Source organism: Heliangelus exortis, chromosome 1 (genome assembly GCF_036169615.1).
Source record: "Heliangelus exortis chromosome 1, bHelExo1.hap1, whole genome shotgun sequence".
Lineage (NCBI taxonomy): Eukaryota > Metazoa > Chordata > Aves > Apodiformes > Trochilidae > Heliangelus > Heliangelus exortis.
Window position 1 is genome coordinate 71,829,838 of NC_092422.1, and position 22,013 is coordinate 71,851,850.

The 22,013-nt window shown below is 37.7% G+C and overlaps 1 protein-coding gene across 4 annotated transcripts in view; it reads left to right on the forward strand.

Annotated features, from left to right (window-relative positions):
- WWC3 (WWC family member 3) overlaps positions 1-22,013 on the forward strand; it is a 100,076-nt gene that overhangs the window by 57,743 nt on the left and 20,320 nt on the right. For all 4 annotated transcript variants that reach the window (XM_071747947.1, XM_071747930.1, XM_071747938.1 and 1 more), the window contains exons 7-11: positions 2,037-2,186; positions 4,519-4,592; positions 14,046-14,288; positions 17,517-17,606; positions 18,696-19,270. In XM_071747947.1, the coding sequence (XP_071604048.1) occupies positions 2,037-2,186; positions 4,519-4,592; positions 14,046-14,288; positions 17,517-17,606; positions 18,696-19,270 (1,132 nt within the window). The remainder of the gene's footprint in view (positions 1-2,036; positions 2,187-4,518; positions 4,593-14,045; positions 14,289-17,516; positions 17,607-18,695; positions 19,271-22,013) is intronic.

Below are 22,013 nucleotides of genomic sequence, written 5' to 3' on the forward strand. Positions count from 1 at the left end.
TTCATGTTACTGTCTCTACATTACTGGGAAGAGGACATGTTAGATGCTTGATGTTTGTGTAGCTGTGCTTTAGGAATTATTATTTCTATGTTACAGTCCCATTAGGGAACCATCTTGATCCTTCACACAGCGGGAGGCTGAGAGGAGTGGGTGATTTCCAGTGAGTTTTGAAGAAGAGATTTAGACAGGAATCTGCAATTTTCATAAAGTGGAAAGCACTCCAGTTTTCTTTTTAGCATGTTCTGGAGCAGTTCATTTTACATCAAGTCTTAGAGGATAATGAACACTAGCTAGGGACTTATCAGTGACATAACTTTATTGAATTTTGCTGTCTCTGTTTTGTTTGTCCTTCAGTTCAGCTGAAGGTGGCAGAAGGATTGGCTTTTTTAATGGACCCAGGATAAATGGAGCACCTGGAGCCAAGTGGCAGTAGCCTTGTCTCACTGCCAGCATCCCTGGCATGGCTCTGCACTGACCTCTGTCCCTGCCTTTTCCTGGCAGGAAGAAGACAAAGTTTGTGTGACTGGAGAGTGGCAGGGAGGAGCACAGCCCAGTCTTCTGGCTGGGGAGCCCACTTGGTCGTTCATCCTGCACCAGGCTGAGCATTTTCCCTCTTTTTTCAGCTCCAGGGGAGGCAGGTGTTAGGGAGGGACCTGTATATAATGGGAACAGGAGGATGGACCATGTATGACAGAAATGGATGCCACCACTTTTTCTGGCTAGTTTCAGGCCTCCTGTGATTCCTGTATGGATGCTCTGATTCAGACATTTTCAGCTTCCAGGTGGCCTTGCTGTTCCTGTGAGCAGCAGCCAGTTGCTTTACACAGATTCATCTTCTTGACTCCATCAATTGAATGTGTTGTAAAAAAAGGCAGCACTGATGTGTTATCTTGTTTAAATTGCACTTTAAAGACTGAGAAATCTCCTGATAATTGGATATGGACAATAACTAGAGCTTCTTGTAAATCATCAGTTGTCAGACTCACTGAGATTCCCAGCCTTTTCCCAGTCCAGTGCTTCAGATTTGTCTCTGGTTCTGTCATTTACATTCTTGAGTAAGAATTTTTTGAGAGCTTTATTTATTTATTTATTTATTTATTTTATTTATTTATTTTATTTTTTTATTATTAATTTTTATTTATTTTTGTAGAACGAAATTGTTTGATTATGTTATGATTTCTAAATTGATGCAGCTCTTCAAATTTCTGATTTTTTTTCACATAATTTGATTATCCCTTATCTTCTGTGACGGAATTTTATTTTTTAATGCCTTTTTTAAAAATATTCTTTTGGTCCATAATGCTTAGGGTTTAAGCAGCCTGAGCAGTGGTTTTTATTGATGACTCATTATCCGTAATTTTTGCAAAAGAGAGAATGCATAATCAGCAAATAAAAGCTAAATTAACTATTTTATCTTTTTTTTAAAAGGAATTTTAAGAGCCTGCCAACCAATCTGATATTGTTAAATAAGTTACCGTTGTTATTTTGTGTGATTCTGTCTAAATCATCTTCCCCCTCAAAGGTTGCTTGAGGTATCTGCTTTACCCTCATAGTTTGCGTCATTGTCTAGACATCTCAGAAATGTCCCTTGCTTGACTCAAAGTGTAAAATATCTCTTATCTATGGGAACCTTGGCTAAGAAAGCAGAAGAGTGAAATTAACTGTCATTAAAATACAGTCAATACAAGGTGTACTGATAGAGTTGGATGTGATAGAAGTAGTAGCTAAGAATGTAAAGTGTGCAGAAGATGGCAAAAGGGCAGGTGACTCATATTTGTCTTCCCTATTGGCTTATCTGAAAGTTGACAGCTGCTAGATTTAAAGAACATTCATAGATCTAAACCAAATAATTTAGTTTGTTACTGATAAGGGTAGGTTTATTTCAAAGCAAAGCTTCTTCATGTTAATAACCCTACAGTGACTTATTTCTGTAAATTGCTCTTTACAGAACTACCTGTCACATTTCTAAAATATATTTTTTCTTTTATTTCTATTGATAGAAGAATTTAAAAAAATTTTTTTTTCTTCCCCTTTAGAGCCTGGCTAAGTTAACAGATGGATTCAGGAATAGCTGTTGTATTACAGATTCCCTACAGGATCTCCAGCACAATTCTACTTTGCTCAGTGACCCCTGTTTACCTCAACAACACTGTGATGCGTGTTCTCAGACTGACATCACTGGAGAGGTATGTGTTCCTATGCAAGACAGTTGCTGTAGAAAATAATCTGCTTTCGTATTATACTGATGCATTGTTATTTCCTGTTTTAATTTAGGATGGGTTGGCTGTAGCAGAATGAGAAAGCCAAAGCAAAGTTGGTTGTGGGGGAGTTGTGTTTACTTATTGTTTCCAGAGTACATAAGCAGTACTCATGAACTGGGCTTTGCGGTTCCTGCACTCAAGCATGGCACAGGGGTGTAGCAATGTGCTCCTCAGGTCAGTGACAGGTAAAGTCATATCCTGCCTCTTACCTGTCAGGTAAAGCCACCCCAGCAGTGCACTTCTCCTGTCATCACTTTGGGGACCCTACATTCATCCAATACCTGAAGGGGGCCTATAAGAAAGCTGGGGTAGGGCGTTTTGCACCAATGTTTCGTGACAGGATAAGGGGCAATGGCTTAAAACCAGAGGAGAGATTTAGGTTATACATTAGGAAAAAATTCTTTCCTGCCAGGGTGGTGAGACACTGGCACAGGTTGCCCAGGGATATTGTGGCTACCCTCTCCCTGGCAGTGTTCAAGGCCAGGTTGGATGGGGCTTTGAGCAACTTGGTCTGGTGGGAGGTGTCCCTGACCATGGCAGGAGGGTTGGAACCAAATAATCTTGAAGGTTCCTTCCAACCTTAGCCATTCTGTGACTCTGTGATCTCTGTGCAACAGCTCTTGCTGAGGTGTCCACAGACTTTTCACCTCACCAACACTGTGGTAGTAGTGATGCAGGAAGGAAGGAAATACTTTAGCCAGCCTGAAGTTGCTATAGAGACCTAACTGTACAATGGGGTGAGATGTTAGTATTTGTAGCAGTGATGGATGGGGTTTTAGGTTTTTTGTTTGTTTGTTTGTTTGTTTTTTGTTTTTTTTTTTAACTTGCTTTTAAAAGCTGTCTTTGTCCTAAATTTATCAAAGATGTAGGATAGACCTCTGTTCCTTTCTTGTGTTTGAGATGGGGAAGTGTTTGTTAAGAGTCTCAAAGTTTCTTTTCTTAAAAACTAACAAGGCTTCTGAAATAGTCTGTCATACATTTATGCTCAAATGTACCTTTAAATATGGTATTTGAGAAAACATACTAGCATTCCTTGGAATTAGTTCTGTGTGAATAAAATTGTGTATACCAAATAATAAAAATTTGGCTTGCACCAGTATTGCAGCATCCTGGCTGTTCTTCAGCATTTGTTTCTGCAATTGACAGCAAAGTTTGTTACTAGTGTAGCTTCTGATTAGAAAATTTTTTGTAACTATTAAAATGTGTAGGCTTTTATCATCCATTTCTCCTCTATTGTTTTCTTTCACTCCTGAGTAGTTGCCAAGTTGGATGTTTCCAGGGGGCCTGAACAGAAGAAGAAATCTGTGTTTTTATGAAGAAACACTCCTCTAAGAAAGCTTAGCTAACACTATGCTCTCTTTCATTGTGTTAGGTAGATGGTGCCTTTGGGATGTCATTTTTCAGAATGGTGGTGGATGTGATTATTATTATTCCAAAATGAATTACCAGAAGGAACATAGTGCATTTTCCCTTTCACAATGCCATGCAAGACAAGCCAAATAGAGTCTCAAAATTTTTTTGTTAGGAAAATAAAATTGCATGATTGTTTACTGTTTTACTGAATTAGTAGTAGAATGTGAGTAAAAATGAGGTGAAATTTTAAAATGTCTGATGATGAAGAGAGCAAAAGCAGCAGTTAAATGAGATATCCAAAGGCTCAGCAATGAACTTAAAACAGGATCTTGAGTTTTAACTGTTAGACCCTATGCAAACTTCTGATACCCTAAGATGGAGAGAGGTTGCTGTAGAAACTGGACTGTATACAGCTGGAGCTGTAGCATAAATGCATATTCTACAGCTGGTTCAAGGATCAGATGATGTTTTGATATCTGTGTTTAAAACACACTAATGATCTAAGTGCTGAGTAACACATCACAGTACAGGGACTGTAATCTGAATTACTTCTAATTAAAGCTATCCATAAAATAACTATATCAAATAGTAAATATTTCAATTAAAGTATTCTTTGCGGTTTAGGCTTGGATGAAGTTTAAAGGCTCTGACCATTTATCAGTGATTTACTAAGCCTTGATTTCCAGGATCTTAATTTATTGAAAGGGCTCATTTATTTTCTGTATTTTTAGCAATAAACCAGTTTTGTATTTCTGAAGTGTAAAATTGAGTTTTATGGTGTTATTACTTAAAGCATTGAGGTTTTTTACTGAGTCCATTAAGTCAGATTAATGTATCCCTTTATTATGAGAGTGCTTTTAAATTCTCATTTTTCTTTCTTTTTCTCTCCTCAACTCTACAAAAGTTTGGGTTTGATGACAAAACAAGACTTGTAGACAAAGTAAGACTGAACTGGCAGTATGAAGAGGCCAAGAAAAGGTAATTGAAGATAAATTTGTTGGATTTTATTTTTACTCTTGTCATAAAATTTTTTAAAGTAGAACTTAAACCAGCCTCCTAGCAGAAATGTCTTTAGGAAGACTGATTTGATTACTATTGATTAGTTCACAGATAATAGAAGCTGAGGTACACATAAGACATTATCATGAGTATTATATTTGTTTGCAGAGATAAAGCTAAATGTCAGCCCATTCTACAGTTGTGTAGACATAAAATTGCGGTCGTTTTATGGAATGGTTTTACCTTTTCCTCCTCCTTCTCAAACCTCAATGTAACAAGTCTTTAAATTCATGCTTATCAGCCTGGTCTGTCAGTATATTTGGAGCTTTGCATACCTGTGTTCTAAGTTCAGTGTACTGAAGTCATGAACTCAATGTGAAGAAAGAATGCAAGGACTGCCTGTGAGATAAATGAAGGTCTTCAGAGCTGAGCAAAAGGGTACATAAGAATAGCTGTTAAGTTTGGAAAAAAAAATTTACTTGAAACAGATATAGTCCTTTGATTGAATTGTTTGCCATAACTTTCTTTTAGGGAGGTCAGCCTTGCAGTGTTCTTTTCATGGCTTCGTAAAAGTAATCTATTATTACTTAATACTACTTTTAGAACAGTATTAAAAAGACCTAGTATAGTTTAGTAGGTCCTCATTTAACCTCATTGATTTCAAACTGTCACATACTCAAGACAATAGTGTGGGTAAAGATGATGACATGAATACAGAAATTTTATGTACTTAGTATTTTTGTTTGTGCTGATAAAAATTTTTTTTACTAAAATTGACAGACACTGAGAAGATTCTGTGTAGTTTTAAAACCCTAGCTTTAAAGTTAGGATTTTTCTTTTTTCTTTTCAACTTTGTCTGTTTTGCCAGTTTTTTTTAAATCTCAGAAGAAGGGTAAAAAAAAAAATTCAATACTTTTGGCTCTTTCTTCATATTATGATGACTTTTTCTTTGGAGGAAACCTTAATGCTGTCATATGTCTTGGCAAGGACTGGAAGCTTTATAAGCAATTCACCATTTTGTTGTTCTTGGAAAATTCACCCACGTTTGGATGTAATACAGACTTCAAAAAAAATGTAATTGCTGCAAGCATGTTGGAGATACACAGCTAAATCTTCAGGATTTGTAACTGGACTAAAATCTGCATTTTAAAATACTTTATGTGAATACCAGTGACTTACCCAATAAAAGGTAAATAATTAGAAAATAAAAGGGCAGACCAGGTACTCACCAGTGTCCTGTGTGGTCACAGGCTTAACCCTTGGTACTTAAAAGTCCAGTGATAATTTAGGGGTTCATAACAGTTGCTGAAATAAGGAGGATAGAACTGAGTTTTATACTGTTCAGGATAGCAGACCCACTGGTTTGTGACAGTTGTGCTACATGTTTTTAGTTTAGTTTTCAGACATACCTTTTCTGTGTGTTTTTCAAAACAATTATTTTCTTGTGTGCTGTTACAGGAAAAAGATGGAGTTGGAGGTTTGGTTATCCCTTTTCCTTTCCTTTCCCACTTTTCATAGCAGAAGCATTTTTCAGCTGGAAATGCCAGACTTTTGTTTGTGTATGGTATGCAGTGTTTCTGAACATCAGAAGCGAGCTGGGGTTTGATGTCAGTAGAAGGTAGAAAATCTGAATAAAATCCTTCCACCTAGAGAACAGGAATTGCAGTAAGGGTAGTTTTCTGTCCTGGGATAGCAGCTCTGACAATGGTCTGTTATTTAGCAAAAGCATGTTAGTTTCTTTAAAATAGTAGACTTATTCTGTCCAGTATGTTGTACGGAAGTAATCAGCTTTCAGCTTTTGAGTGGAACTGCACAAAGCTCATTGCCCCTACCAGTTATCTCTGTGGTTGCATTCTTCATTTATCATGCATTCCTTCCCCTCAGCTTGCTGGCATTTCTGTAGGGCTTTTGTCTCTACTAAATATCTTTGTGCTCATTCTCCCTTGGTTGGTGAAATATCTACTGTTACTGCACAGTGTGGGTGACGGAATGTGCTGCAATGGATTAAAATCTACAAAGTAGAAAATTTAAATGCTACAGTATGCCACAGCTGTGAAGCAGTATATTATGACTGCTTGCTTGTCAAAGGAGGTGTGGAAACATACAGCAAATAAGTACAACAGACACACTGTCTTATTTTCAACTTTTAATGAGAGACTTTAAAAATACACTGTAGAAGAAAAGTATTATCTCTCCTCTTAAAAGAAATGAGGGAACAGCCCCACAAACTGCAGTTGCATTTTAGTCGCTCTTGTTGGAGAAGATTGTACAGCTCTAGATATGAGGAGAGTATTTGCCATACGTAGAAGGTTTTCAAAATAAAAATATGTTCTCTGTATATGGTGTCCAAGCAAGCAAATGGGAATTACTGAGATTTCTGAGTGAACTGTCTTGAGAAATGCAGGAGATGAGGCAGAGTGATAGTAGAAAAGTTGGCTGTACTCCCAAAATGTCTCTCCTTCCCCATAAAAGATAATCTGATTTTATTTCCCCCTTCAAAGATCTGAGTGGTTTTGCCTTTTCATAAATGAAGACATTCACAAAGCTTTTTTTTCCCCCTTCAGTTTCCCACTGGAAGAAAGTTGGATAATTTGCAATTTAATTTTTCCCATGGGTACTTCAGATGTGAGCTTTGGATTCTGACATCTTCAGCACTTGGTGGAAGAGGTCCTCTCTCCTGTGCTTGGTCCATATTTGTTATAATAATTTATTATTATAAATGTTTATTATTATAAATAATACTTTTAAACCAGCCAATCATGCTGAAGAGTGTCTCAATCACTTTGCTACTGCTCTTTTTTCTTCCCCACCATATTAAAAAAATAAACTGTACCTTATTTCCATGAAGTTTCTTCTTTCAGATCTGTCAGTGTGGCTCTCTAGAGAAGAGGGAGTGAGTGAGGGATGGTCTTTTTGAACATACAGCCCCAAGTGGCCTGGATAATTGCTGTTTTTAGTTTCAGTTGCTATTTCAGTGGGACCACCTCGCATGAAAGCATTTGCACACTGGAAAGCGAACCCCTCAAGCACTTTTCTGAATAGACTGTTTCAGAAAGAGAGCCAATCTTCATAGCACTTTCCCTGTGGAGACGTGCTGAGGAAGTTGGGGTTGTCCAGCTGAGGTGACCTTATAGCAGCTTTCCAATATCTGAAGGGGGCCTACAAGAAAGTTGGGGTAGGGCTTTTTGCATGGGTGTGTAGTGAGAGGACAAGGGGAAATGGTTTCAGACTTGAAGAGGAGAGATTTAGGTTAGAGATGTAGAAGAAATTCTTTAATTTAAGGGTGGTGAGATGCTGGAACAGGCTGCCCAAGGAAGTTGTGGATGCCCCATCCCTGGAAGTGTCCAAGGCCAGGCTGGATGGGGCTTTGAGAAACCTGATCTAGTGGGAGGAGTCCCTGACCATGCCAAGGGGGTTGGAACTAGGTGGTCTTTAAGGTCGCTTCCAACTCTAGCCATTCTGTGATTCTATGATATCAAAAGCAAGTTGTTTTTCTTTGATAACTTTTAAGTTGTGCTGATGAGTACAATGACTGCATGAAGCATGTTAGTAAATTATTATTAAATGCCATTGCTATGGTGCCTCATATCCTGTTAAGTGTATGAATCAATAGATGAAAAAACGGTCTCTTCCTACAAGAACACCAAGATTTTTAACTGAAAAAATTTTAAAAATTATTTTTATTTATTTTTATAATTGAGTCTGACGGTAGCTGGCTTTAACCATAGAGTCACAGAATTTTCACGGCTGGAAAAGACCTCTAAGATCATCAACTGCAAACCCCCTGAAGAACCCCAAAGCCCAGAACTAAAACATTGAAACCTCTTCATCCACCTTATCTAATGTAGGTGTAAAAGCAGTAATTTGTTTATACCTGCTGTGAGTTTGAATTCAAAGATGTTATTTTCCAGTTCAATTGTGAAAATTACACTGGCTGTCAACAGTTTTACTTTAGCCTTGAAAAATCCTCCTCAGCTCTGCTTAGTATTTCCACATTCCGTTTAACAATGTTACTTCTTTATTTTCAGTATAGTTGCTGAATAGTTACTTTGTTGCAAACTTGTCTCATCACTGAAATTCATTTCCAGTTGAGCTTTTAAAAGCAATAGCACAAGCAGAAGCATGACAGTGCAATCTGTGCTTGTACCGACAGAATACTTTTTGGTTGGATATCGATAGCAACATTCCAGCACTGAAACAATAACAGTCAAATGTTTTCCTGTTAAAATTCATTACGTGTAAACGGGTTTCCAGGTGTAATTGCCTAATTTATATTGAAAGTCATTGAATTTGTATGCTTTATTGTACTAAAGTAATCTGAAAATCTGATTTAGGGTTGAAGTAGTTTTACGGATGTCACATAAATATCTGGTATGTGCATGTCAACCAAATCTAAATCTCCCAGTGTCTGTTTTTAAATATAAAACTTTTTCTTTAGGTCATAAAGGGATCCAAGCCATTCTCTTTAACTGTCTTTGAAGTTTCCATTATACCAGTTTAACTATGAATTGTGGAAAAAACGAGTTCCTCTTCTCCATTGGCTTTAGCAGGTTTTGCTGTTTTCCTGAAGGTGAATACTTAATGTTACCTGCAAAATGCAAGTGGACTTTAAAGGTTTCCTGAGTGTCTTAAACCAGTTTAAGACCTCCTTGTTATTGAATCAGGCTGCCAGGAAGGCTGCATATTCTGCAGAACGTATTCTTGCTGTCTGCCAAAGCCACAGTGGCACAAACTTGCAGGAACAGCCAAAGTAGACATAGTGGAGAAATTTTGTGAGCATTTGGCTGAGTTCTCCAGCTTCTTGTTCTTTCCATTTCTTTCTGTGCGTTTCTGTGGCCTTTCCTCTTTGGATATAAATCATAATCCACTCTCAGGAGGGTCTGTTAATACCAGAAATCACTGAGTTCTCACACCTTTTATTTTAAATCTTCAGTCCCACAGCCAGTTCCTCTGGGTATTGCACATGGGAGAAGTTACCTGAAGTGACAGAGAACTCTGTCCAATTATAAGCCCATTATAAGCCTAAGGAAAAGAGTAATCTGGACTAAATTATGTTGATCCATCCGTGCATATTTATGTGATCTTAGCCACCATTCTCCTCCAAACTGAAACTATGGATTTTTTTTTTCTTTTTATCCCCACCACTCTTCCCATTCCACAGGTAACAAAGGCCTTGTCTGATAAATCACTAAAAGGTCTAGACATTGAAATGTACAGGGCTATTGTTATTTTTTTCCTTGGAAAATTCAACCAAAGTAAATTTGAAAAACTTGTTTAAGCCAGGGAGACCAGAGCTTATAGGTAAGCCAACTGCCAGCTGTAGTAGGATACCACCCACAATTTGCCCTTTTATGAAGATAGGTTAGGTCCTTGGTATTCCTTAGAGTATTTGCCTCCCCAAGACACCCTGTCTGGTTCATAATCTAATGATCTAAACGTAGGGTTAATTGTAATTGTAAAACAGACTTTCATCTCACAAAAAGCAAGTTTTACTTTAGTGTAATTTTTCATTCCATATTTTAATAAATAGCCTCTGCTAAACTGAAATGTTCTCAACCTAAAAGGCAGTATGATTTTGTTAGTGCTGGGTTCAGATAGCAGTCTTGAAAAGGAGGTTGTAGACACTAGCAAAATATTTCCATTGACAGGAGTGACCTACTTTGTGTAAGGGTGTCTGTGCAGACACCTAATGATACAGACAAATGACAGTAAATTCTGAAAATTCATGGGGTTTTGTCCCCATGATGTAGTTTGTGTTGCTATGCATCATTCTAGCTGCATTAGTATGGTCATTTCAGGGCAAGTTTGCCATTTCAAATCAGTGTTTATTTAAGACCATCAGGTTAAACCTTTGTCATTCTATCTGTGCCCCTCCTGCTTTTCTGCTTAACAGGAGCTGTTATATTAATCTCCATTTGAAATTTTTAAATACTGTAATAAGCAGCAAGTTGGTCTGCCTACCTAGGAAACCAGTCATTTGATACCACCTACTCGAGCATGGAATGCAAGCTCCTCAGCACTTGTTATGCAAGGATGGGAATGGGCAAAATGCCTGGAATGTTGATGGCTCAAATTTAACTGTTTTTTCCCCAGGAATATGTTAAATTGCTCTATCAGTAGGACCTGAGTATCTGGCATTAGGCCAGATAGAAGTAGCCTTTTACAGTGACTGCACAAAAAGTATCTTAAAAAGTACCCAGTAGGAAGGAAGAACATATTTTAAAAAAGCAGACTTTGATCCCAAAGATTTTTTTTTTTCCTTTACACTGCAATCTGGAGCATATCACTAATTTATTTAGGTGGGTGTTTAAGGTATGTGAATATGTGCACTGAGTCTGAAAAGGCAAGTCTGCCACTTTTTTGTAGTTTACCAGCAGTGAGAATGACTGTTGTAGTACAGGTATTAAATCTGGCATGGACAATCACAGTGATATTGCTTATTTATTAAATTATTAGATTTGGGAAGAAAAACTTGTGTTGAGAGAAGATAAATCGCAATTACTGAACATGCCTAAGAGGATTATTTTATTTTATTTTATTTTTAGCAGAAATTAATATGACTTCTCAGATATTTTTTCTTAAGTTTGAGTAAGTGAGACCATAAAAGCCTTAGGGGTGTTTTATTGCCAAGGAGATAAATTTTAAAAAGTTTATCAGTTGTAGCTTTCTGAAATGAAGTTCCATACAGAGCATGTCCACAGTAGAAACAAAGCAACAAAATGCCCTGAAAACTTGTTTGTTTTCAGGAAATACAGGATCCAGAAAACTGGCTTGCTGGTGCTGAATTACTGCATTTCGTGAGTGCTTTTTCTTTGCTGAAAGGGAAAACCCAGAGACAAGAAGAGCTAGCTGGGATGCTAAGAGTGTCAAGGGAATCAAAGTAAATACCTAATCATACTTCAGAACCCTTCAGTGATAAGAACTTTGCCTGCAGAAGTGCTTTTCCCTTTAATAATAACAGTGTAAAATTGTTATTGTATGGCTTCCTACTTTCAAATCATCAAACAGAAACTGAGGAGGAAAAAAAAGCAGCTTTTAAACTGGGAAGGGAGTTATGTCCTCTCAGCAAGCTCAGGAGTCTAAATTAAAGTCTCTTGAATTGAGGATAGTGCTTTTTTGTCTGAAACTGAGCTGATTCCATGGTTAATTTGTGCTGAAAGGGGGAATCCCACCTTCCCCTCTTGCTTCCTGGTACTTTACTCTCTTGTTGCTGCATTAGCATTTACTTGCTCCTGTGGGCAGCTTCTTAACCAGGTCACCTTGAATCAGAAAAATAGCTAGCAGGACAGCTATGAGTGTTAAAATGAAGGAGTCAGTCCTTCATCTATCTTACAAAACAACCCAGAGGCTTCACCTGACACATCTCATCTTCTTTTATCCACAAGCTGTGAAAGAGCTTACAAGCACGGTCACTCAAACATGTTGCCAGGGTTCATCTGATTTATGCTTTCTTGCCAAGCTACGATAACCCAATTGTACCTAAATTCTGTATTTCTCTTGAAAGGACTTTGATTTCCTATTTTTTTTCGTTTGTCACAAAACACTTGAAAATCAATCTATATTTGCCTTCAGGACAGTTTGCTGAATCTTTGATGGTGAAGCAGCCTGGGTATGGGAGAGGAGTGGTCCTGACTCTGCCCCTGATGTTTGGGGTGAGGTGTTATTTAGGAAGCTGCATCTGGAATTCATGCACATTAGCTGGGGCATGAAATATGCAGACTGGATGTACTGATTTACAGTGGTGCTTTTAGTATCTATTGGCAGCAAGTGGGTTATTAATCCAAGAAGGAAGAAATAGTATTGAGGGGCTTGATAAAGTTTTATACTTTAGACTGAAATGTAATATAATACCCAAGTTCTTTGCTTGCTGTAAATCAGAGGGCGGGCAATATTCATTTGACAGAATTCACAATGAAGTTCCTATTCACCCATGAATGCAGTCATTGCAAAATTACTTATTTTGATATTTTATCTCCCTTCCCATGATAATAAGATGGCCAAATACTTTCCAGATGTCAGTTTGAAATAAACATTGCATGAAGCTTTGTTTTTAAATTATGAAAAGCTTACCTATCTCATGACTATGTGTTTTCTTTTATTGTTAAACACAAAATCACACTGTAGATTTTCTGATTGCTTGTTATGTGCTCTTACTTTGCTTTGTTTGTTACTATCTTTTCATTCTTACCAGATACTTTGTGAAAAAGATTACTTAAAAAACAACTTACCACGAGAATGGACACATACCCATTTCATGGCTGGCTTTAAAAGTGCTTTTATTTTTTTGTTTAAAGGTTGACAATCTTTTATGCTGCACTGAACTTTGAATGCTACCATTTCAAAGTGAAGATAAAACTGAAGCTTAGATTTGCTTGTTTTAGAGTTCTTTAGTTTTGAATGTTCTAAAATCAGAAAGCTAGATTTTCTCCTATTTAGTTTTCATTTTAACTGTAGTATTCTAAAGTGTAAGAGAAGCATAAATATCCAACAGTAAAAGAGGGTTCTCCCTGTTATGGTTGTAGACCTTTTGATTTTGCCAAAAGAAACATTTGTGAAATTTCTAGCCTCAGGGTTCTTGTAATAGTTAGGAGAGCTGAAAATTTGTTTTTAGCAGAATGTTTTCTTAAAATGTCAACTGTGGGATTATTCTCACAACCATTGTTTTGTGTAGTGATTCAGTATAATGCAATATAGGAAACTACTTGAGGGTATAGACCCTACTACAAAATATTGAGTTAGCTCATTTAGTTTCTTGATTTGATATATATCAAATATACCTAAAGCCACCTGTATTTTGCAACCAGTAAATCTTTTTTTCCAGACCTATGTTTTTGGTTTCGTGACAGCTCATTTATTCTTTAAATTCTGTTGACAGTCAGTACTGCCTAATATTTTCAGCCCCTTGAACCATTCCTCTGCTGAGCTGGGATGTGAATGTATGGCCCTATTGTCACTAGATAAACATCTTCCCTTCATCCCCTTCAACTTCTCACTGTACTTTTAAAATCCCAAGTTAAGATCTGATAGTGGTAGAGTGAGGAATGAAAGGGTGTTCAACTTCATCAGTTGTACATGCAGAAAACTGATTTATTACAGAATTGGAAAGGTGTGAGGACAAGTATTTTTCATGTAATACACACAGTGTAAGTCTTCTGCAGCTACACATTTAGGAGCACTTGCAGTTCTTCAGTGTTTCAAAACTATGAAAAAAAAATTACACATAAAACAAAGAAAAAAAAAAAAACATGCCCAAAAACTGAGGAACAAAGAATTATTCTAAGCTCCTCTACATTTTCTTTTTTTTTTTTTTTTTTTTGAAGTTTGGAAGAAAAAAGTCAAAGATAATAGGCTTCGCAGTGTGATATTTTTTCTCTTAATTGTCTTAATCATTGGCTCTTCTGAGTTTTAAAATACCTGTATCCTCTTTTAAAGAGTTTCAAACATACAGCAGCAGCTGGCCTTGCTAGAAAGTGAATCTTGGCCAGGAATGGCTGAAGCGGACAGGGACCGTCTTCAGCTGATCAAAGAGAAGGAGGCTCTTCTTCAGGAGCTGCAGCTCATCAGTCAGCAGAGAAGATCCCCAGAAGACATCGCACGTTTGGAGGAAGAAAAAAGACGCTTGGAGGATGAAATTCAACGAGCACGAGCAACATCTGCTCATGGGGCCACTGAAAGGTTTGGGAACTTACATATTTTTTTGAATCTATCACAAGATCCACGTAGGTGGTTTAAAAAGGAGGGGTAGAGGATTTCATTGTGTTTAAAGACACAAATAAGTTATTAGAATAATTTGCTTTCAAAAATGGAAGAGATTGCTGCCAAATGCCATTTTTTAATTCTGTCATGAAGTTTTCTGAAGGAGAGGTAGAGTGATGTCAGCTATTTAATTCTCCTTTCATTCATCTTAAAAATCTGAAGTAATCATAACAGTCACAAGAGATGCTTGGAAAAAGTCTTGAGTGATACTGTCTGGTAGTAGACACCTGAATAACAACAGTACCTGGGTAATGAAATTTTTTTCTGTTATTTTGCAGCAGAGTAATATACTTGTTCAAAAGCATCCCAACAAAGGTCCTTTCCTATATTTGATTTCTGTCTTAAAAGGGCAAAATTAAATAGTTAGGTTTTCACTGCCTTTTGTAGGCAATTTTTCCTGTTAATTTGCACATCCTAACTGATGTTCAGAGAACATAGGAGAGAGAATTGTTCTTGAAAATTGAAATTGCGTATGAAATTATATGTAAAACAAACAAACAAACCCAAAAGACATCAATAGAAATATTATTTCAAAGTTTTATTCTTTATTTCAAAGTTGCCCAGTTTTTCCTGTAGTGAAAGAAATGGACAAATCCTCTTAACCTTTTCTTGTTACCATTGACTGCATCCAGTGAAAGAGGGAAAATACTTGTTTCTCAGGTTTGCTTCTCTTGAGTAGTGGTAAAAGCCAGGTTTGACACTTGAGGAAAACTACTTGAATCAGCTTTAATGTGATCTGTGTAAAGGTTAATATTTACATAATTAAAACACTTCAAAAATATTTAGAAGTGCCTTCCGTAAACAAATTCTGAGAACTTCAGTTCCTTTGAAAAAACTTAATTAGATGTTAAAGTCAGGCAATAAATAGAAAATTCACAGCCAACCTGCAATTCAGTGTTACCTATTTTGCAATTTTTGCATTACTGTTGCACTGGCTTTCCAGTTGAAACTGACAGAAAAGGGAGTTCACTTTACAGTGCAGTTTAGTACGTTTTATTTGTTGTTTTTGGGCTCTCATATTAGGTTGTGCATGCTATGTTGGCAAGAAGGCCAAGCTATTTTTCCATGTAGTTCATGCTGTGGAAACCGACGTTCCAGTGTGATACTTGATATTTCAAATGCTAGCAAAAAGTTGAGTAGAAGTTAGAATAATATTGAAGGGCACTCTATTTTTGTACAAGAAATTAAGATTTGTTATACAAATTAACCCAGTTATTAGTAGCCCTAATTTACTTGTTTGTCTTAGGCTCAGGAATAACCGAAACCATTCCTAGTACTGCTTTTCTATTTCCATTTTCTTCTAATTGTGAAATACAAAGAACTTTTCTCTTTAAATAATGACCAGTTCTGTCAGTTCTGTTCTGTTACTGAGTTTTAAAGGTAACTTAAAATCTGCATGGCAGAGATGGAGGCTTTTTTGGGGGGGAGAGCAGGTTTTTGGGTGGGGCTTTTTGGTTTTTTTTTCTTTGTTTCGTTTTTTTCTTGCTGGCTTTTGTTTCTTCTTGGTGTTTTTTTGGTTAGTTGGTTCATTAGTTAGGGTTTTTTTCTTTCTTTTTTTAAGATTGACTCTCAGCCTTATTTGGAGGCATCTTTTCCCCTTTAGTGCAGGTATCTTCCAGCATTAATGACCGCGGACTGTAAGTTCCTCAGCTGTTTTTTAAAGTAGATGGTGTGGATAGCCCTTCTTTCCCCTGCAAGCTTTTGAATCAGTTGAATTTCTTGCATACGTTTGTAATTTTTTTTTGGTTCCCAAGTGCAGGGCTTTTATCATGTAAGTTTACAAAGCTGATCTGCAGCCTTCCTTGCATCATTTGGTTAACCTGGGGCCCACAGAAGCCACAGAAGAAAAGCTTCAGCACCAGCACATGCTTGGGTGTGCAGCTTCTGCCATGTGGTTGCAATGAAGGGGAAGTCTCCCAGAGGGTGGTGGAGTTGCTGGTGTGTAGCACCACAGCCCCTTGCCAGCACATGAATCAATGAAGTTGGAGGCCAAAGAAGTTGAGAGATTTATGTTTTACTGCTAACAAAGACATATTTTGGTTTTTTTCTTAGCCATCCATTTTATTTATTTTTTTTTTATCCTGTCCATTAACACGTTCACTTCTAGGAGCTATCTTTGTAGTTGAGGAAGGTCTGAAGCCCTCAAATAAGTTTGATTTCCTTTTTCCAAACTGTCAGAATCCTAGTTTCCAGCCAACTTGTGAATGCAGAGCTGGAGCAGTACCTCAGTACCTTTCCTGGACATACAAATATACAGTACAAAACAGTACAAAACACCCTGATTTAATTTAAAATTCAGTGAGATTAGGCTTGGAAAAAGAAAACACCAGGCATGGTTAAAATAGTGGTTTCAGAAAAAGAATACATGTGATATCAATAGATAAAATTTAACCCTTAAAGTTTTAATAACCTAAATTCTGTGTTTTGAGGCTATCTTACAGGTTTATGAGACTAACAAGGTTAATAGGTACATTCCATTTTTGTTGTGGCAGTAGCTCTGAGTACTTCAGGTGACTGCTATTGGAATGGGCAAAAAATAAGTTGCAGTGAAATTTTTGTCATAGCTTACTATTCAAAATGCTGTATCACCTCCTTATATATAAAAATATATAAATATATTTGAAATACCTAGAACTAGAACTTAAGGTTGAGTTTTCAGCTTAACTGAAGTCCTCCAAAAATTTCTTTTTTATCTTTGAAATTTGACACTAATTAATGTGGATAATAGGGCTATTTGGAATATTTTTTTCCTGCCAAGGCAATGAAAGTCATAGTAGTTCTCTGTATTTTACTGGCACAATCAGGTTGCTGCAAGGGAAAAATTAATCTTGTGAAGCCTGATGTTTTTACCTAGGACTTTTTATAACTTTGCTGTAATGTATTTCCAACATCATGATGCTTACATTGTGCTTCAGTTACTTTTCTTGTCTGAGAATTCTGTTTGAGTCTTGGTTCATGTATTCTTCCTGGAATTTCCATTGCTGCATAAAGTAAAACTTTTCATTAAACAGTGAAAGTTTTTTTTTAATATTCCAAACTGCAATGCAGGGATATTTTTCTGTACTTGGAAAGCTCCTAGCACTTCATGAGCACTACTGTAATGAAGAAAATGAAGAAAAATAGTAATATGTATCTGTTTAATTACAGGATACTGTTACAGGAAAAGAGAAATTGTCTGCTTATGCAACTAGAAGAAGCTACACGCTTAACCTCATATTTACACTCCCAGTTAAAAAGGTGAGTTATGTAAATCCAGCAGGTTTTAAAGTTTAACTGCAGCAGAGAATAGTATTAATAATCTAAAAAGTTTACCTTTTAATACGTCTGTGTTTTTACTAAATTTATACAGTTTGGTCTATGGAATGTGATGATTTGGATGGAATTTTCTAGATAGTAATGATGGCTGTCTGAGCCAGATTATTATGTGCATTTGGGAATTTTATATGTTATCTTAATTTCTGGAAAGAAGTTATATCCTTCAACCCCGTTATATTATTGTTACAGTTTCACTAATATGAAGATAACATTCTTTTAAATCATGTGAGGTTTAAAATTCTGATAACTTCTCCAGAGGAGAGATTTTTGATCCCTGCTGAGATGACAAAATTTTGCCATTTAAATACGAGAATGTGCTAAGACCCACACAGAAGCCCAGAATGTTTTGGATATTCACACTCCCAGCTGCCTCTTTAGATGCAGCTCTTGGGGATTCCTCAGCTCAACATCATGCCAACATCAAAAGCTCAGTTCCTGCTGTGTCTCACTTCATCTCTCTCTGTTATATCCTTCTGTCCCTTTCTGAGAGTTGTAAAAGGAACTGGAATAGGATTCATCCTACAGTCTTTTTTTTTTTTTTTCACTGTGAGGATGAGGCTTACGCAGAAGTTTGTTAGGACTTGACAAATCTTACTTCTCTCTGGTAATATTTATGACTGACAGATAGTCTAAATTCAAGCTGGATCATGATAATCTCTACTTCATGGCTTTACATTGAGTCCATTGACCCAGATTCTGCTTTGACCTCTTTTCTGCCAAATTTTTGGACCTTATATGGTGGAAAAAAGAGTAGACTCATCCTATTGGATCCTTTGTCTTCAGGCACGTGATTTCATTGTCACTTGTGCTGTTGCAGTCATGATTGTACTTGAGACCAGGGCGAGAGACACAAGCTAAACCTCAAAATGTCAAATAATCTCTCTGCGTAGCTTTACCGAATACACGTAAAACCACCTGTGTAATCTGGATTGATGCTTTTATATCTGTGCTGGTGTTTCTGATTGCATCTGAAAGGGCCTCTTTTGTTTTCTCTTCCTTTGCCTGACACAGCCTGTCAGCTAGCACCCTCACAATGTCCTCTGGCAGCAGCAGGGGATCCCTGGCCTCCAGTCGAGGATCCCTGGCCTCCAGCAGAGGCTCCCTCAGCTCAGTCAGCTTCACAGACATCTACGGCCTCCCGCAGTACGACAAGGCAGACAGTGTCACAGACTACGGGCAGCACTTACGCTTTGACATCATTCCCTTTGAGTCTCTCACAAAAGATGTGCCCTATGCTGATCCCATTGGGCACTCGAATTTCAACAAGCAGAGGAGGTCTCTGGATACCCCGCAGTCCCTGGCGTCCCTGTCGTCGCGGTCTTCCTTGTCATCGCTCTCCCCTCCGAGCTCACCTCTGGACACCCCGTTTCTCTCTGCGTCTCGAGATTCTCCCTTGGCTCAGATGTCAGAAGGTTTCGAGGAGATGGCAAGCATAGGAGCCCTGGAAATGCTCAGGGCTCAGACCGCAGCTTTGGGTGACGATGACGCGCAAGGAACGAGCTCGTCTCAGGCATCCACTTACCCTGGGGACAGTGAAGGGCTGAGAGAAATGGGACCACAGCTGACTGGTGTCCAAACTGGGGGAGGTGAGTTATTCCGGACATTGTTATTTTGTCACATAGAAGATGCCCCACAGACCTAAGTGTACTATCTCAGTAGAGATTGCTCCTCTATTTGGCTTCTTTTACTTCCATCAGTTAAAAATTAAATGGTAGATGTTAGCTATTAAAACAAACAAACAAAAAGCCCCAAGCCTGAGACTTCAGACTGAGGGCAAAGAGGTGAAAAAGTAGAGAAATCCATGTAAATGAATCTTAAAATAGTAGTGAAGTGGGAGAAGGAAAGGGAATGGAACATGGATTTTCTTTGGAGTGTAGCACATCAAGAAATGAGTGTTTTGATCTTGGACTTGAAATTAGCAAAAGCATGTGGTTTAGTTAAGTCTGAGGTCTCCATTTGTACCCATGTTGCCATTATTATGATAATTTAAAGCTGCACAAACCCAGGGGAGCTAGGAAAACAAACCCACCACCCTAAAAACAATACCAGGCATGATGTGGTGCTGCTGACAGTGCTTGAAGGCTGGCTGACTCCACACTGAATTCTTACGTGCCCCAAACCAGCTTCCCGTGTCTGAATTGTGCAATGGATCAGAAGCCACAGGGACACTGCCGTGTTGAGTGCCCTGTGCTCATGAGTAGAGTCCTTTGTCAGCCAAGGAGCATTTTTGGTTGGGAGTATATGGGAAGTTAGCCATCCACCTGCGTGGTTGCCTCAAAGAACCTGTGCCCTGTGATTGCTGAGGAGAGATGTGTGCAGCTTCTGTTGAGTTACTGTTGAGTTTTCTTTTTTTAACTTGACTGTGAAGTTGATGGACTTGCTTTAACTTGCATTGGTGGGAGCTTCTGAAGCAGTACAGGTGAGAAATATAAGTTAGATAGATCAAAAGATGAAACAGTTTTAAAAAGCAAAACTAACAAATTTAAAAACCTGACCATACAGGCATGAGAGAAATTTCTTTCCCTATTTTAATTAATCAAATGAAGAACTGTTGTTAAAGTGAAAAACAATATTCCTTCATGATGACTTTCATTTTGTTGGCTTGCTTGTGTTGCTCATAAAATCATCACAGTAGAGAGAAGGGCTGTAATTCCTATCCCATTTCTATATCCAGAATTCTGTGTTAGTGATTGCATAGAATGTTGCATTCAGGACTTAGCACATCAAGAGTAATTTTATACATATCCAGAGTATGTATCATATTATCCTACCAAAATCTTGCTTGTCAAGTGCTAGTGACAAGGAGCATTGACAGTATTTAAGGAAAAGCTTTCAGTTTTTCATTTTAAAAAAGAGTATGTCACCACTGTGCTGAAAATTAAAAGTTCGTATTGCTCAAACAGCATCTGAGTCTAGATTTACCTACGTTCCTCAACGCAGCCAGTATTTCCAAAAGATACTGCTGCAGAATTTACATTTACTAGATGTAAACATTTCTAGTGCCCATATTGCAGCATTCAGACCAAAATAAACAGAATTCCAGAACCAGGATGTAAGTTTGTGCTTAAATTCATGCCATGAGGAGGCTTCCTGAGGCTTTCTTTAAACCTCAGATCAGACCACAGCATGTCTTCACCCGTTGTGGTAAGTGAAACTATGTTAGTAGTTAATTTATAGCTCTTATGTGTTTCCTAGAAATGAAGGACGGGATGAGGGCCTAGGGAGCAACAGGATGAGAGTCTCAGTTCCTGCTTTGTTTTTTCTTTTGTCCCTATTATGTTGTATTTTTTACATATTAGACATTTCTTTGAAAACCTCTGGTAGAACATGCTGTTGCTGCTGTGGTGTCCAGCTCTAGCTCCTAGCCCAGGGATTACGACTTTTCTCTGTGTGCAGGAGTGCTTTGTCTTGCTTTTTGAGAAAGTATGCATAGTTCAAAAATAGCCAGGCTGTCTTTTTTTTAATTTAAAAAAAAAAAATTTGCATTTGAAACCATTTGCTTAATAAAAATCTGTATAACCTGTGTGATTTTGGGTTGTAGACGTGACTGCTTTGAGCTTCACACTCACTGACTGGTGGGTTTGTAATTGTAATGCAGTTGTTTGCAAGTAGCAATCGAATGTTTTGAAATTATTTGGGGTTTATATTCTTTTCTTGAAGAATTTGATGGAGCATTGAGGTTGTATCACAGTTTAGGCACCCCAGATATTGGGGGGGTTTCATTTTAACCGAGGTACCATGCAGTGTGCATTGTTGCTGCCACCCAATGGTCTGGTAGCATAATGTGACACTGGAAAACTAGTAATTATTCAGCTCAGAAAAATAACTTGCTGTTTCTTCCCTAGAGAAAGCATGAGGTAGTTTTTTGCAAATTCTGGGGGCTGGGAGGGCTAATGCTGAGTAAAGTGCACGTACTCTGCACTGAAGCAGCACTTGAGCAAGGTCAGGGAGTTGTTCATGAACATCAATTTTGACAGTCAGTTGCTGACCTGGTGTTTTCTTGGTACTGCATCTGTTTCATGGACATACTGTGAAACATGTTAATGTGTGAGTGGAGGGAATATGCCTGGGAGGTTAGGTCCATTGTATTTGTAAAGCTGGGAGCAGGAGGCAACATTTTAATAAACTATTGGGCTTTAAAATTGTTACTATCTCTCCCTCTCTATTCTAATATAATCTTTCAAGAACTAAGTTTCTTTAAATGCCTAAATAATATCTTGTTTGGAAAATTTTGTCATAGATCTAAAATATGATTTATCATTGTGTGCTTTTTATTTTGTCTTGTTTCTCACGCGGCACAACAGAAAAATTCACTGTAAGTGAACCTGA